The 16,170-nt window shown below is 41.7% G+C and overlaps 1 protein-coding gene across 1 annotated transcript; it reads right to left on the reverse strand.

Annotated features, from left to right (window-relative positions):
- Nucleotides 1-388: 388 nt before the first annotated feature.
- ANKRD22 (ankyrin repeat domain 22) lies at nt 389-15,930 on the reverse strand. The gene is made up of 6 exons (XM_090057375.1): nt 15,743-15,930; nt 8,279-8,470; nt 4,625-4,732; nt 4,169-4,246; nt 1,428-1,526; nt 389-821 (listed from the first exon to the last, which is right to left on the reverse strand). Exons 1-6 carry the CDS (start codon nt 15,761-15,763, stop codon nt 744-746), a joined length of 576 nt encoding a protein of 191 aa, XP_089913501.1. The 5' UTR covers nt 15,764-15,930; the 3' UTR covers nt 389-743.
- Between the last annotated feature and the right edge of the window lie 240 nt (nt 15,931-16,170).

Here is a 16,170-nt window from a genome sequence, read left to right on the forward strand (position 1 = left end):
ATTTGGAAATGCCCATAGTAGCTGTAAGCATTATTGGTGGCACTGACCTGGTCCTAAGAACTGAGGAGCTATAACCAACTCCTCAAGATCTCTGCTTCTGCACCAAGTCTGGCTCTTTATTGAGTAGTTTGGAAAGATGTGATTTTGGTTTGTCTGTTTTACCTTCACTCAAACCAACCAACAAATGAACAAGAAAATGAAAGGTATGAGAATGAAAATTCCCTAAGAACTCCATGTGGAATCAGGCCCCAAAGGTCCATCATTAACCATTAACATTTTCAAGTGAAGAGCTGAAAACATTCTGTATTCATTCCCTCCCATGGCAGCTGGTTTTTAGTTAATTATATTTGGTAAAGTGTTAAAAATTGCATGCTCTGAAATATAACTTTCAAATACACTTTTATTTCCAAATATAATGTGAATCATGACATCTACAGACATTACATTTAAAAAAATGAATATAGATACCATTTTAATTTCATGATAACGTAAATAAAGCAATAAACATTGGGGTAAATTCATTTTTCTATCAAAATGGAATGAAAATAAGTTAACTCCTTCTAGACACAGCAGAACACACAGCCACATGTGTACTTGACTGCAACCAATAGATACAATACATGTCTCCAATAAATGTCATATCTTAAAACATCCTGCCTTGCAGTCTTGGTATAGCATAATAGGAACTGCCAAGATAAGTAATTTTTGAATCCCTAACAACCTTGATACCATCCTATTCAAGGCTAAGATGCCTTCTTTAACATACATTCAATGCTGGTGAACTTTAACCTTCTTGCTATATCCAGTGGTGTCTCTCCATCCTGAAAGATATCAACGAAATGCACCATGACATAATGCTCATGAAAGCAGGCACTTGGCCACAGGCTTCAAAGGAGAAATCAGATAGATTCAAAGTCCTCTGAATGGATTTTATTGTTGGATCCACAGCAAGCACCTACTGGAGTGCCATAATGAATTTGGTCTTATCCTGCTCCCACTGAACTCAGTGAGTCTGGGCCCCTTGAACTCTTACTGAAATACATTGATTGTTCATCTTGGCTGACATGCAGTGATTGAGAGGAAACAATGTCTAATGAAAGGAAAAATGTTACCAGGACCCTGGCAGGTGGCCTCTTACTCCAGAAATGGGCAGTGAGTGCTAGTTTGGGAAGGGGCTTGGCCAAGACTGTTAAATGAACTGATTCAGTGTGTTCCCTGGGCAGCCTGCACTGACATAGCAATGCCTTATTTGGGGCTTAAACTGTTCTACCCCAGAGAAGGTCATGGGGCAAATATATTTTGTCCTCCACAACAAGAAAATCGGTTCCTAGACAACAGTGTACTCTGCAGTCTCCTCTGCTTACTCTCCTGTTTATGGAAGGTCAGCAGGGAACCAGTCATAGCTACTATCAGCTTCTTCTGCTTACCTGGTTCTTTATTGAAAGGTCTGCATGGGCTTCGAGTAGTAGGGGAACAATTGACTGATTTTTCATTTCACAGGCATAGTGAAGGGCAGTGCTACCAGACTGAAAGGAAACAGAATCCACATATGTGTTTCTTGTAACATTCTCTGCATGGAACAATAGACCTACATTAGGGGTCTAAAACACATGGGTGGTTCTAGGATTTTGAAATGAAGGATGCAGATGGTGTGACACATCATCACATATAACACAACACACATTTTTTCCAGTTAAAGAGAAACTAGAAGCTTTAATAATATGCTGGGGTCTAGTACTATATGATGCAGTCTAAGATCAAAGTGAAAATAAATATAACTTCTTTACAATGTGCACTAATTTTCTAGATTATATTTTAAGTTTAAAAAACACAACAAACTAGGCAAAAGTGGTTAAAATAGTCCAAAGATATAGTGGCATTAGTCCTGTAATTATTATAGTTAAATGTACTTATTCAGTGTGGGTATCTAGAGTGCACCCAATACTTCACTGTCAGTCATTTCTACTTCTGAGTTAATATTAATTCACCTGAGTTAATATTTCTAGCTTAAACAATCTGCAGGACTGTGGAACTGAAGAGACACATTACCAGGAATGACTAGCAAACAGCAAAATTAGCAGAGGAAAGGATAGTTTAATTAGTGGAACATGGAGACCCTTAAAATGAGAATGGATTGTTAATACCTGTAGAGTGGAGAGATGGTAGCAGGAATCAGGGAGTAGATAATAAGCCATGAAGTTAATTGACTCTCTCAGCACTGCCTGGATAGAAAGCCTCTGCCCCTCCCAAACAGTTGGTTTTAAAGTTTGGGTGGCACAGGAATCAAAGATGGGGGCAGGGGGAGGGGCGCAACTGCACCACTGCAACCCCCTTGGATCTGCCCCTGGTCAAACATAATCCCTAGGCTGGATCTGGCCCATGGAGCCACTCCATCCAGCCCATCAAGCAATAGGTGGACCAGGGATTTTGGAATGTAGCTAATAATGGGCCTGGTCTGCTACAGCATCCAGAGTCCTATGGCCCTGGTGGACCTGCAAATCAGCAACAGGGGGTGAGTGAAGGCTGTACCAAGATAGACCATGCTTGCCCTGCAGCTGCTTGGCTTGCCACCACATGCACTCCCATCACTATGGCAAGTGGTAGCCTGGCCTGCAGCCCTTTGCCCCACTGCCATGTTGGTGGTGACTGCCAATGACAAAATTATGCAGACAGGCACTTGGGAAACAGGGGCTGTGGTGACTTACAGTCGCAGCCATGTCTCCAGTATGAACATGCAGCTGCTTAGTGGTAGCCCTTTCTTCTATGCCCCTCCCTCAAGTTGGTGCCTAGGGTTGTTGTCCTAGTTAAGCCACTAGTAGTTGCTGCCACCAGTACCTCATGCCCCAGACTATATCTGGTCTGTAAGGAACCCTGTGGTACAGATCTGGCCAGGGACACAGTGTGAGTTTGACACCCCTGACCTATGCACTCATCTCTGGCTTTACCAGTCCAACCCTTAATGGTACTACGGGCAGGAAGCTATTTTATGTACATCTTGGGAGGGGGAAAAAAGATACTTAAATATGAGTGATGTAGGGAAAAAGGTACTTACTGTGAAGGAAAGACAAGACTGTTCAGATTGTTTGTTGGTCTAACCCACAAAATATAAACCTACATCCCCAGGCTGCACTCCTCACTGTTATGCAGAACTTGCTTAAGACACAGCAGTAAATTTTTTAAAAGCACCTCACCATATTTAACACTCCAGAGCAAGAGGTGCATATCAAAAAGTCTGGTGGTTATTGAAGCAAGAAAAATAATCCTAGGAAAGACTGTTAACACACTGAAGGACAGGAGAAGAATTCAGAAGGAAAGCCGGCTAGAGATAGCCGAATTAAACTCAGTGTGGACAAATGAACATGCCACATCTACTGAAGAGTAATCAAAAGCACAAATACATAATAGAAGATAACTGACTGCATGGCAGTATTACTGAGAATCATCTCATGGGTTCTGGATCACAGACTCAACATGAACCAGCAATGTGACACAGTTGCAAAAAAGCAAATGCAATTTGGGTTGCATCACCGGAACAAGAAGTGTTAGTTCCGTTCTGCTTGGTGCTGGTTTGGCCTCATCTAGAGTACTGTGTGTAGTTCTGGGCTCTTCTTTTTAATAAGGATGTGAAGTTGGAGAGAAAGCAGAGACTGATGACATAAAAGGAGATGGATTGAAAGACAAGCCATACATGGAAAGATTGAGATAACTAGGTATGTTTAGATTGCAGAAAAGGAGATTAAGGGGAAGGTGGGGAGGATATCAGCTTTCACATATTTGAAAGGCTGCCATAAAAAGGAGGAGGACAATTCCTTTCTCTTCCGACAGAGAGAAGGATTTAAAGTAAGTATTTCAAATTGCAGCAAAGTAGAACAACAGATTAAGTTCAATATAAATTGAACAAATTAACAAATTAAGTTGAACAACAGATGAGATGAACTGACAATGGGGAAAATCATTTTCTGTACATTACCAGATTTCAATCAGAGACAATACTCAGTTACTTTGCCAGACAAGTTAGATATGTCAAAACAACATTTCACTGGTTCATCTTATATGATAAATATGACTTTATTTCTAGCAGCTTCTGAAGCTTCACTATCCTAATCTAAGTAAATCAAAGTCACATACACCACATTAATGACCTCTATATTTGTATAAAATCACTTACATAATCTGTAGCATTAACATCTATGCCAGCCTTGAGTAACATCTTGATTAGGTTTTCATTCTGCTTGCTCTTTGACACCTGTTTAACACACGAAGAACAATTCAACACTGGTTGGAAAGTTACTTCATGTAAGACTCTGCTAGCTAGATCTGAGCTGGCTCAGTTAGTTCTATTCCGAGGAAGAAAAGGGCCTTCTTCATGCAGTTAATGGTGCACCTTTGCTATCTTAACCTTGCATCAGTTATACTCAGAGAAAAATCAAAAGGGCCTTATTCATGTTCATATTTTTTACGCAGTCTTTACTTTGAAAATAGCAACCCATATTAGTTTTGTTTATGTTCATAGCCTTGAACCAGAAGAAGAAAGTCCCACCTGAAATAAGATGGTTGTATTTGTTATATTTATAGTTGGAAAGGTTAGTATACAGGCTTGTTTCTCCTTTTAAGCTGTTCTTACCATGAGGAGATATCCAATGAGTAAAACAGGCATTAGGATGATGATGAGCAGGTAGTCAAGGAAATTAAATCGTTTTTTCACAGCATAATGTAAGCAAGTACGCTCTTTCTAAAGAGAAAAGAAACCTTTTTTCAGGATCAGGTACAAAGTCGTTCCTTTTTTATTCCATTTCCATATATTTCCTTACTGGTCATCTGTTTGGAACATTTTCCTTCTATTCATATTGAAACAAAGATTCATGCAGTTTGCTTAATTCAGAATGAAATATATTTAGTTGCCCAAAGCCATGGTAACAGGTCTTCATGCGAGTGGAGCATGATGAGGGGAACCCTTTTTTGACTTGCGGTTCAGATAAACTGGGATTCAGTGTACTTTCCATGTAGTGATTGTTCTAGTCTGGGGCCAGGATAGTAATAATAGTCCCTACAGCACCATTTTTAATGTGTTAGAGCCTTTGGATCTTTGTCATTAGACTCTTTTGGTCATTTCTACAACCTAATCATTCACTGTTCTGTATGCTAGGTAAGTGTAGCAAAGCCTCTAGCTGAATAGTAAGTAGGTGCTGAAATTAGCACCTCTGGATCCCCAAAGTATTAATACCTTGAGGGTATATCTATGCCTCCTCCTGAGTGAAACTGGGCACACCCTGCTCACTTATGTCCCCTTCATGAGCACCCAGGCCAATAGGTTTGCAGAATATACAACTTAGTGCAGCCCTCAGCACACAATGTGTGAAAGCCTGAGTCCAGTTCTTCTATAAATACTTATGGCCAGGGTGATCATGGCAGGGGTATTGAGTCTGAAGCTCTGATCCACCAGTGGTATGCCCCATCTTGCTTACAAGGGGGCGTAGACAGAATCTAAAGGACAGATCTATCAGCTTGGAGGCTACAGCAGACTCTTGCATGTCTTTCATGGTCCCACCATCAGAGTACAAACTGCATTCATGTATTTTACACTATGCTGGTGTAATACTTCTGGTGGGTGAAATAACCCACTTCCGCAAATGCTCAGTCAGCAGCTCCATATGATCAGCTGTATCCCTGGACTCCCACAGATCTCTAGGCCATGGATGAAATCCATTCTATTCAGGTAGAGTGTCAAAGGGAAAGCCTTCTCCACAACCCAGGTCAGGCTACAAGGCTGTTATGTGACTTTCAGTTGCAGTGATGGGACCTCTTGCTTGTAACCACAGTTAACAATAGTTGTGGTACCTGCAGTAGTGACTAGGGATCATACAACAAGTGTTAAATCATGTAAAATGCCCAAACTGCATGCCCTAAAACTTCTTTTTAAAGGGTAAGGGCAGACATAGGATGGGAAGAATGGATACTATTAACCAATAAACAATGCAATGGCAGTAAATGCCATGTTAAATTCCACTCCTTGCTGGGAAGGAGACAGTTTGGAGGGTATGAGCTAAACTGGAGTAGATAAAAACAAGGAAGAATAAAGAGAAGGGGCAGGGAGAAGGGATAGATAAAGGGCAAACGTGGAGTGAAGCTGAGGTGAAAGGACTGTAAAGGAGGGGGCAGGAAGGGTTGGAGCAAACAGCCAAGGACCAGAGAGCAGAGAAAGTCTAATCAAAGCTAGGAAATTATCTGATATCCTCAGTGTTCCAGCTCTTTCTACCAATTGGAAGTTTTGGGTCCTCACTGTGATTTCTTTCCCCAAGGTTACATGACTATGGGGTAGGCGGAGATGGCATAACCTCCTAGTGGAAGGTCTTTCCACAGTTCTGGGTTCAGAGCCCTTATTGGACTCTCTGTTACTCTCTCCCTCCACCAGTGAAGCAATTTCAATTTTAACTGTTTCTGTAAGTGCTCCTACCAGCCTGACTGTCTTGCTGATTCCTAACAATTCAGGAAAAGTTCTTAATTTGCAATTTCCTGCCTCTGGCAGGGGGGCTAGACTCAATGATCTCATGAGGTCCCTTCCAGCCCCTAATGTCTATGAAATCTATGAATACTGCAAGGGATTCTCCTTTTCAAAGTTAATTCAATGTAAACTGTAGATCTTTATAGCAAAATGCAGAATGGTGGAGTCAAATGAATGGGCTCCATACATCTCAGGCACATCTGACATTGGCCAGAGACGCACACTTGGAAATGAAAAAATAAAATGGTAAATATATTTCTAGGCGTGCACAGTACACAGTGAAATAGCATGTGAGACACTTAAATATAGTACTGAGGAAAGTATAAGGTAGGAAGCAAACATGGAGTTGCCAGCAATTAGACAATGACACAGGTGGCCTAGGGCAGTTGTGGAGGCTGGATGGGATGGTACAGGCAGGGCCATCCCTAGGGGGCCTTGAATCATGGTGACCGCCCCAGGCCCCATGCTTTAGGAGGCCCCATGGAGCCGGGCCACACTGCCACTGGCTTCACATGCGGTTGCTCGGCACCCTCTCCCCCCTCCGCTGATGAATATGCTGCCTCCAGCCACTCAGCACCCCTCCCTGCCCCAGCCCCAAATCCACCTCCGGCTTCTTTGCATCCAGGGTCAGGGTCCCATACAGGCTGATTTGCCCCCAGGCCCTGCACCCTGCTCAGGTTGCCTCTGGGTACAGGAACAACAAATCCTGAATTTGGGGGGGGGGGTTTAGATCAGGGGTCAGCAACCCCCAGCAACCCCCAGCACGCAAGGCCATTTTGCTTTGTATGCCATTGCCAGCCCAGGCTCTAAGCAGCTGCTGCCAGCCACAGAGTCCAGGCTGCTCCCAGCAGGTGGCTGGGAGGCTGCAAGCAGACCGGGCTCCCTGCAGCCGGGAGGCTGCAAACAGCTGCTCTGGGCTCCGGCATGTTGGCACTCCAGCGCCTTCCAAGGTAGACATTGTTTTTTTCAGCACGCCGGCCAAAAAAACTTTGCTTACCCTGGTCTAGGCAATCCTTAGAATCCCTTGCTTACCCCTGTGAATCTATATTTTGACCCCTGCTAGAACCAGAGCTGTAAAGAAGCAAAATCTTCCAACCTTTGTGTTAGTTTTTGAACTTCACTCTAGTTGGTTACCTTCTCCATTTCCTTTGCCTCCTGGGAAATCAACCACAGCTACTGCAGAAGAAAGGAGAGCAGAAAATACCCAGCAGCACAAGGTGGCTGCATTTTTTTCTTGTGTAAAAGGGGTTAGTCTGCCCCACTGTGACGTAGGAACATCTGAGAAGTGTTGGAAGTTGGCCAAATGGGTGTAAGAGAGATGATGTCTTAGACCTTTCCTCCTTCAGGCTTGGGAGGGTACAGTGAAGAACATATAAAGAAAGCTTCAGGAACATATAAAAATTCAGACCTGGATGAGTGCAGAGCTGCTGTGTGGCTGGGTAGGCACAGTTGATCAACATTAATTGATATCAGGTGTGACCTTTCTCAATATAAATTGACAATGCTAATTGTCAGGTATATGGTGGGGTAGGACAGGGCAGGGTGCAGTGGGTGGGGACATTCAAAATAAAGCCAAAAACTTTAATTTACTTTAATTACCTCATGATTTTACGGCGAATTTCATTGGGTGTTTTGGAAGTGATGTGCACATGTGTTGAACCTTTGACTCTGGCAATATTGCTAACATTTTCCACCCTACATATTGGTCCCAAAGTTCATCATTATGAAGGAAATAGCACAAGGCTTTTTTAAAAAAAAAACGTTTTTGTTACTTACCTTATTTTTGAGGTTGATGTCAGCATTTCTTTTCAAAAGATAACTGACTATTCTATTGTGTCCCTGTTTGCAGGCACAGATTAGGGGTGTGTCTCCACCAAAGCTGTCCTGAATGTTCAAATAATTGCTATCCTCTTCCAACAGCAGTTGAACTTCGTTGAAGTCATTATTATAAGCTGCCTGGCAAATGGGCTAGGGAAAAGAAGGAAGGACAAATTAATGAAATACATACATGATGTGACCAATTTTTGCAAGGAATCAAGACCTTCCCCTGAGATAAGGCAAGTTCCTTTTAAAGCAGATGGGAAACAAGCGCACTAGTATCTCCTGTGAAGTACGCAGCATCTGGCAGGATCAGCCCCTGTGAAAAGTAATGAAGGCTAAGATTTAACTGATAAACAAGTGAGTCTAGCACAGATATGGAGATATCTCTATGCAGGGGCAACACATAGGGGGTGCACCTGGGTACACATGTACCTTCTGCGCGTGGCAGTGCACCCCCTGCAAAAAGGCACCACTAACACTGTTAGCAGCGCCTGCAGGTGGTCGCCGCTCACCACCCTGCTGCTGGCACCTCCGGTGTTGTCTGTGGGCAGTCCATGATCGCCCCTGACCACCACTGGGTGGTTGCTCACCACCACCCCGTCTCCGTCCCGCTTCCGACAGTGCTGGCAGAGTCTGAGGGAGCTCCCCATTCACCACTGCTGGGATCCCGCTGCTGCCACACTCCCACCACCACCAGCGCAGCCGTGCCCCTCCGGCCACCAGGAGCACACGCCGTTCATGCCTCTATGTTACCGTAGCTAGAATTGAACATAGGATTAAAAAAAGAGAGAAAGTGTCCAGACCAGTTCCTCTAAAGACTGTTTGTTCCTATAAAGACCAGAGTCAAGACTCTGAGGGCTACAATGGGAGCTGGATTTGTTTTCTAATGTAGATGTGCACGTCAGTATCAGAGCACAGCTTAAAAGAATATGAAATTCACATGGACTTTGGAAAATGAATACTGTTAACTCTTCCAGAAGAAGGAAGAAAATATTAAAAGATAAATACTAAAAATAGAGTATGTGTGTTTATACGTACATCTATGCAAGAATATTTGTCATGATGCCCTCTTTGGAGGGGTATACTGAAGAATACTAAGCATCTTTTATAGGATTATTTACATGTATAACATCCATGAGATCAGGCCAAGTTAGGTAAAATGGCTTGTCTCTTCTTACTTGTCATCTATTACTCATAACACTAGGGTAGTAATTGTCTATATATCTAAAAGGGAGAAACTAAAGAAGGAAAAAGATAAAGTACAAAAGTGCAGTAGTACAATATACAACCACCGCTGCAGCCTGCCTAGTCCCTGCTGCCATCCAGGCTGCAGACCTTCAGTGTTACATTTCTGTGTTAGTAGGGAGTCAAGGGCTGGTACAGCAATCTAACTTGATGATGCCTTGGGCTAAACAGTAATTCAGATGAGATGGATGCTGCAATTATAGTTAAATTCCACCAGGTGGTGGTAGGAGATGCATCACAGTGCAACTATGTACATTCCCTGTTACCTTCAGATGGATCGGAAGAGGAAAGCATTAGGTTTGGCAGTACTGTAATAAACTTTGGTATTTCTTGTTCCTATTTCTTCCCAGAGGATGATGCTGTACGCAGAACTGAAAGCTATTAGTGCAGTTCAGCAACTTGAATTCCTTCTTCTTGGTAGCTTTACTTTTGTTAGGTTAGGTATTTGTTTCTATATTTTTACCTAAGAAACCAATAACAGACCATTTCAGCCATGCAAAGAGCCTACTGACTTCATTGAAGCAAACTGCAGAGCACTATGAGTTCATTTCTGAACTAAGCACTCAGGACCACAAAAGGACTTGAAGAAGTACTTAATTACAGATACAGGGTATTTGCTGAACAAGAAGGTACCATTTTTACACAGTCCATTTTCTGAACACAACCACAGTTGAAGTTAAAATTGAGTGAATATTTTAAGGATAACCTAAAAAGACAGCATTTGTGGGAAGAAGAGGAAATGGTGATCAAAGTGATAAAGAATACAATTTCCTGCAAGAATAAATTGGGCTTAATTTTTTTGATCACAAGAGTCATCTGGAATACTGATATTTGCACCTGCATCTCAGTTCCTGCATGGCTGTGGGACTGAACGTTTTTATTTCCTCTTCGTAGCCCACAGATTTCTGTCTCTGCAACAACTAGAGTTGGTAGAAGCAAGTGAGGAGTCGGATGCCCTTGACACATCTTGTGCTTAAGATATGATTAATTGGTGCAAGGGGAGCCTAGGATCCTAATCCTGGGCTCCTCCTACACTGGCAATATGGCATAATAGGATCTGATGCTAGATCCCACAATCATGCCTCCTGCTATGCACAAGTGACATAGTAGGAAGCATGATTGTTGGGATCGTGCATTAGATCCCATCATGCTTTCTTTTTAACATCTATCAGTGACCTGCTGATAGTTGTGATGCTCATTTCCAGCTATCCATTTTGCAGGTAGAAAGTGAAATTAAGGAGAACCATGCAGGCAAGTCATCTTCTGGGAAGCTGGCATTTTTGATTTTCCAGATAGAAAATGAAAATTTGAGGGGAAAATTTAAATATTCCCTTGGAAAAAAAAATTATTTTTAAAATGGGCTTTTTACCATCAAAGAGGATTCAAATGAGAATTCCTTAGTCCCAAATACTAAAAAATTATGTGCTGACAGATGTGTGTGAGGCGGTGGGAGGGGGAGAACTCAGTTTACCAGAAGCAGCAGCACATTACTTAGACCTGGCTCTGCAGCACCTGTATAGATCAAGTATTTCAGTGTGTGTGTGTGGGGGGGGGGGTGCTTTTATCTAATAGCTGATTCAACCCTAGACATGTGGTATGGAACCTAATGCTGAGAGGTGTCTGTGTGTGCACATGTCCAATTTCGCTGGGACAGGCAGGCAGAACAGTGTCCACTTAGGGCTTTTTGGAGCTAATCAGTAGGTCAGCTGGTAATGTCCCTCCATTCCTTCCTTGAAAAAAAGCTGTTTAAGAAGAGCTTGAACTAATAAGAGAGGCTTTTGTTTTGTTCATGGGCTGATAAACACTGTTATCAGTTCCCTGCTGGCTCCCTTGCCTGTCAGGTTTGCTGCAGACAGTATGAAGAAACAGGGAGAGGGAGACTGAAAAGCTCAGTATCATCAACAGATGCATGCACTGCACCGGCAGTGCTAGCTGGGGGCTGGGGTCTAGCAACACTCCTGCCCCTTGAGCAGCAAGCAGGGAAAAGTCTGGGATGGTGCAGGCAGGGCTGGGGTTTACACCTCTCCCTAGTCAGCATGTCCTGCTGGGGCCTGGCCACACATGCCCTCAGCTCAGCACTGTTGTAGGGAAGGGAAGGTTGCTTTAGTGCCCCCCAGCTTCTAGCCTGAGCCACTGCAGGCATACACCTGCATTTCTTCAGTCCAGGGGAAATGTCTGAACAGTTGCAAACTGGTTCAAACAAGGCAGGTTAGAGTAACCTGCAAAGATTGAAACAATTCAGGCTCAGGCTTTTTGAATGTCTGTCTCTAGCTAGTATGACTAAAGCAAGGAGGGAACAGACTGCATAACAGGAAAGATTGAGAATTGGATTATTGCTGCTGCATAAACTTAGGGTTTATTTTGTTCAGACATTTCTACATTTTGTCCAAGACCTTGTCATTTACAAAAAAGCAGGGACTACTCCACCTAATACAAATAATACTAGAAAGTGATATTCCTTGAGGAGGGGATGTTCCTTTAGCTCTACAATCTAGTCTGCTAGCTCTTCACTTGCAGTGTCTTAAAAAATTACTCAGCAAAAGGCAACGGGTTGATTCTGAGGTCAGTGTTTATGGCATGACTTGTGGGAAAAGTGCTAGTTATATTAAGGTTGCAATTTTTCCTTCATTAATGGAAAATCAGTGCTAATAACAGTTATAGTGCCTTAGGCTGCCTATATACTGCTCATTTGCATTTTATTAGAACATGTCAAAGCAGACTCAATTAATAGAACACTCCGGTATTACCCCACCATCATGTGTATTTAAGTCCCTGGCATGATTTTAAATGGCCATGGGGCACTTTATCTAAACCTTGTTGAATGGGATCCCACAGCCATTTTTAAATGCGTGGGGGCTTAATACATGTGATGATGAGGTGTTTTAATTAGAACAGCTGTTCAGGACTAATCTAATTAAAATGCTCCCTGCCCCAAAGCACATGTATAGGCAGCCTTAGAGTCATGAACTAAGAAGACACAAAGGCTGTACTGTCTTACATCTGGGAGAGGACTTTCTGCATCAGTGTTTGAAGTGTCCCATTGTGGAGAAATTTTCTGTATTGCTGCTCTTGGGATAGATAACTCCATTCACCTGGGTTGCTGATCTGACAGGTCCTTCTTCATTAAGATTAACAAAGATACAGTAGCTTTATTTTCAATTTGTTTCTAAACCTTGCTTAAAAAATCAAAGATATTTTTTGTTTACTCTGTGTATGAATGAATGTACATTTTGAGGCATTCCTTACTAGTGGCTTTTAAGGCATTAAATAAAGAGGCCAAACACAGTATTTGCATCTAGAGACAGGCCAGCGGTTTGACCTTTAGTAGTAAGTTTTTAAATGAAAGTTGGCAAAAGATTCCAAAATAGTGACTACAGGAATAGATTATTTCTGTTTTACAGAACAGGTGCAGCCTAGACCAGTGGTTCTCCAAGCCTTCCTCATGTTGCTCCAGTAGCATTTCTAAGTCCTGAGTAGGAGGTCTCCTTCAATGTGGGAGGTGGTATCTTAATATCTTAAGACCATATTGGTTTTCTAACTGCAGTCACTTTTACTTGGTGGTTCAATTAATGTCACCTTGGAGTTCTTGTGTTCTTCAAGACTAAGTCATAAATTAATCTCCATCTGTCTGTGGGAGAAAGGATTGGGCTCAAGCTCTTTCCACCCAAACAACTGAACCATTACCAACATCTCAATGCATTTTGATTCTTAAGGCCTGAGTTGGATTTGATCTGACTCTCTGTAGTTACTGGGCTCTCTCACTACCATTTTTTCTAAAATAACCATCATCTTTTTTTACCAGTTAAAACATAAACAATCTAAACATTAGAGATAATTAATTGGGCCTCATATCTGTAAATCATGTTATTTTGGATGATTTGGATTTGGTAGATTATTAAAAAAACTAGAAAAGATTTAACCAACCTTTCAGTGTGTAAAGAAAAGTTAATGTAGCCAAATGAAATTATGTAGATCAGAGTTCTGTGTATGCACATACGGAATTTTAACTAACTATTTTCTTTTATGGGACTGGATCATGTAGATTATTTGATGGCCTCTTACTATCTAGCAGAAAAATGCTCATCTCTGTTCTATCTATGCAATTCCAATTGAAGTTCATGGGAGCAACTGGATATGTGCATGCCTGCGGGCAAGTAATAGTAAATGGAGTAGTAAATAAAAGGCCTGAATGTTAAGCACACTCTAGTGTACTCCAGGAACCCAAAATGGCCTATAGACAATATAAAAGAGTTAGGGAAAAGTAAGATTTAGGTAAGATAGTTCCTTTAAACTCCTTTTCCTCTTATACTGCTTCCTAAAGTAAAAACTATTCGTAGCTTAGAGTAATATTCACCACTGGTCACAGATTCCCACAGGAAAAAGCTGTTGTTGCTCAAACTCCATTGGATCCTCTGGGTAAGCACAGCTGATACAGAAGACACTGCAGCTCAAGGTCCAGTCTACCAGTGAGAGAAGTATGGAATTCTGCCCCAGGAAAGGTAAGGGCACAAGGCATGATAGACAATTGGTGCACTTAGACATGCAAGAGGGGACAGAGGTGCAGGTAGTGCTGTAATATGGTACACACCACAAAGAACTAGTCACTTTTCTTTCAAAATTGTAAGGAAGGGATTTGTAAAAATTTCCAACAAATAGTACATCTCTGCTCTTGTAAAGTGGTTTCTCTTCACAAAGCATACATCTTAGCCCATGCCAGGAACTTTTTCTTGCATTAATTTATGCCCAGAAATCACAGTGAAGTTGAGATGATATTAATAAAAGAGAAGAAAATCAATGTTGAAAAGGGGGAAAAAAAGACAAAGGAAATTCATCAAGCCATGTTTGCTTGATGTTTTCAGTGTCCAAAAAAATCTGTCAGTATCCAAAGTGTCCAGCAGTTATAACTTGTTACTGCAATTAAAGCTAATACAGTTATGTAGCCATACATTTTGAAGAAAATTACTTCCTCAAAAAAAATGGGTAAAATGGTCACTGAAAGGTAAAATATCTAAAAAGTATGCAAAACTAGGGACAAAATTATCTTATCGCCTTAACATGGGCTACTGGTGCCACCTTAGTCAGGAAGGGGCATATGGCCCCCCTGCGACCAGTCGTGCTGACTGGTGGGGGAGAGGGGTTCCCCCGCAGTTGATCTCGCTACTTCTGGGAGCAGCTGCAGTGATCCAGCTGCTTCTAGGAGTGGCTGCAGTGATGGGCTGGCACTTGCAGGGGGGGCATTTGCGCTTCCATCTACCCCCCCTGCCCATCGCCTAAATGGCGAGCATGGCCAGTCAGGGACCAGCACTCTCAGGGCGTGCACATGCACCCCCGTGAACCCCCTACATATCACCACTGCACTTTAACTAAATATCTTAAGACATTATGCCACTTTGTTTACATAAAGTACTCTGTGAGGTTTAGACAGGCATCAACAATTCCTTTTACAATGGAATGCAGTTTAACCAGATAATTAGATCACGAGCATATGGAACTCAATTACATATAATGATTAAATCAAATATTAATTTTATTTATTATAGCCCTTTAATTAAAAATGAAACTTTATTGGTTTTCAGTGTTCGAATATAATTTTTTAAAAGAATTATACACGCACACGTTGATACATCCTAAAGACAAAACACCAGTGTGTTACAATCATAGCATAGGGAGCAAAGGAGAGATTCTGATTTTCCTCTTTAATAATACAGACTATTTGGATGCATGTTTAATGCAATGTTCTTGCTAAAATCTAGGCACGCATTTTCCAGGCTGGACTCTAGGAAGATGCATGGAGTTAGGATTGAAAAGAAAAATCACCTTGCTGATAAAAATATTGGCCTTGAGGGCCAGATTTGTTCATTAATGCAGTAGTTTTTACTAACTTTGTTTCAACCCAAGCTGAAGTACACCTTTCCAATATCTAACATGCTTCTACCCAAAGCTAGTTTACACCTTGCTTCTAAACCCTTCACACCTTTCTCACTGAAGTCGCTAGAACTCATATATAAACATTCTATTAATTGTTACAAATGGTATCTTTGGCCACAAGCTGAATGTTTTACTTTTAGTGAAGTAGAGTTTTCAGTTAAAACAAAATCCTGTTAAATAAATCCGAATACCAATTTTTCTGTATCATCTACAGCTTCATATACTATGAAAAAAATGGTCACATACCTCTGAATAAAGTATTCCCATGACTGTTATTTGCAGCTTGACTACAGCCTTTTTGTGCTCACCTGATTGACAGGTTCACTTGACTTTGAATTGCTCCTGAGTTTGTTTAAATTAAAGTAATATTTAATCTCAAAAGTCCCTTAACTGAGCGATATGGATGATACCCAAGCTTTCCAAAAATACATTTGTTTTCTGGGGTTTCCTAATCTGAGAGTATGAAAAAATGTTTCCAAAAGGCCCAACCCACTGAGGTAAATGTGAGAGTGTCAGTTTACAAGGCTGTCAGAAGTAGAACAAGTTACAACAGAGGGAAGTTTTCCTTAGCTGTTTTTTGCAATGTCAATTCCAGGTTGCCCAAAAGGAAGATGTCAAAATAGCCACAATGAGAGTACATTTTCACAAAAAAGTGTATTTAAAAAATTGAAAAA

The sequence above is a fragment of the Crocodylus siamensis genome, chromosome 7 (genome assembly GCF_052110815.1).
Source record: "Crocodylus siamensis isolate JL-2025a chromosome 7, ASM5211081v1, whole genome shotgun sequence".
Classification (NCBI taxonomy): Eukaryota; Metazoa; Chordata; order Crocodylia; family Crocodylidae; genus Crocodylus; species Crocodylus siamensis.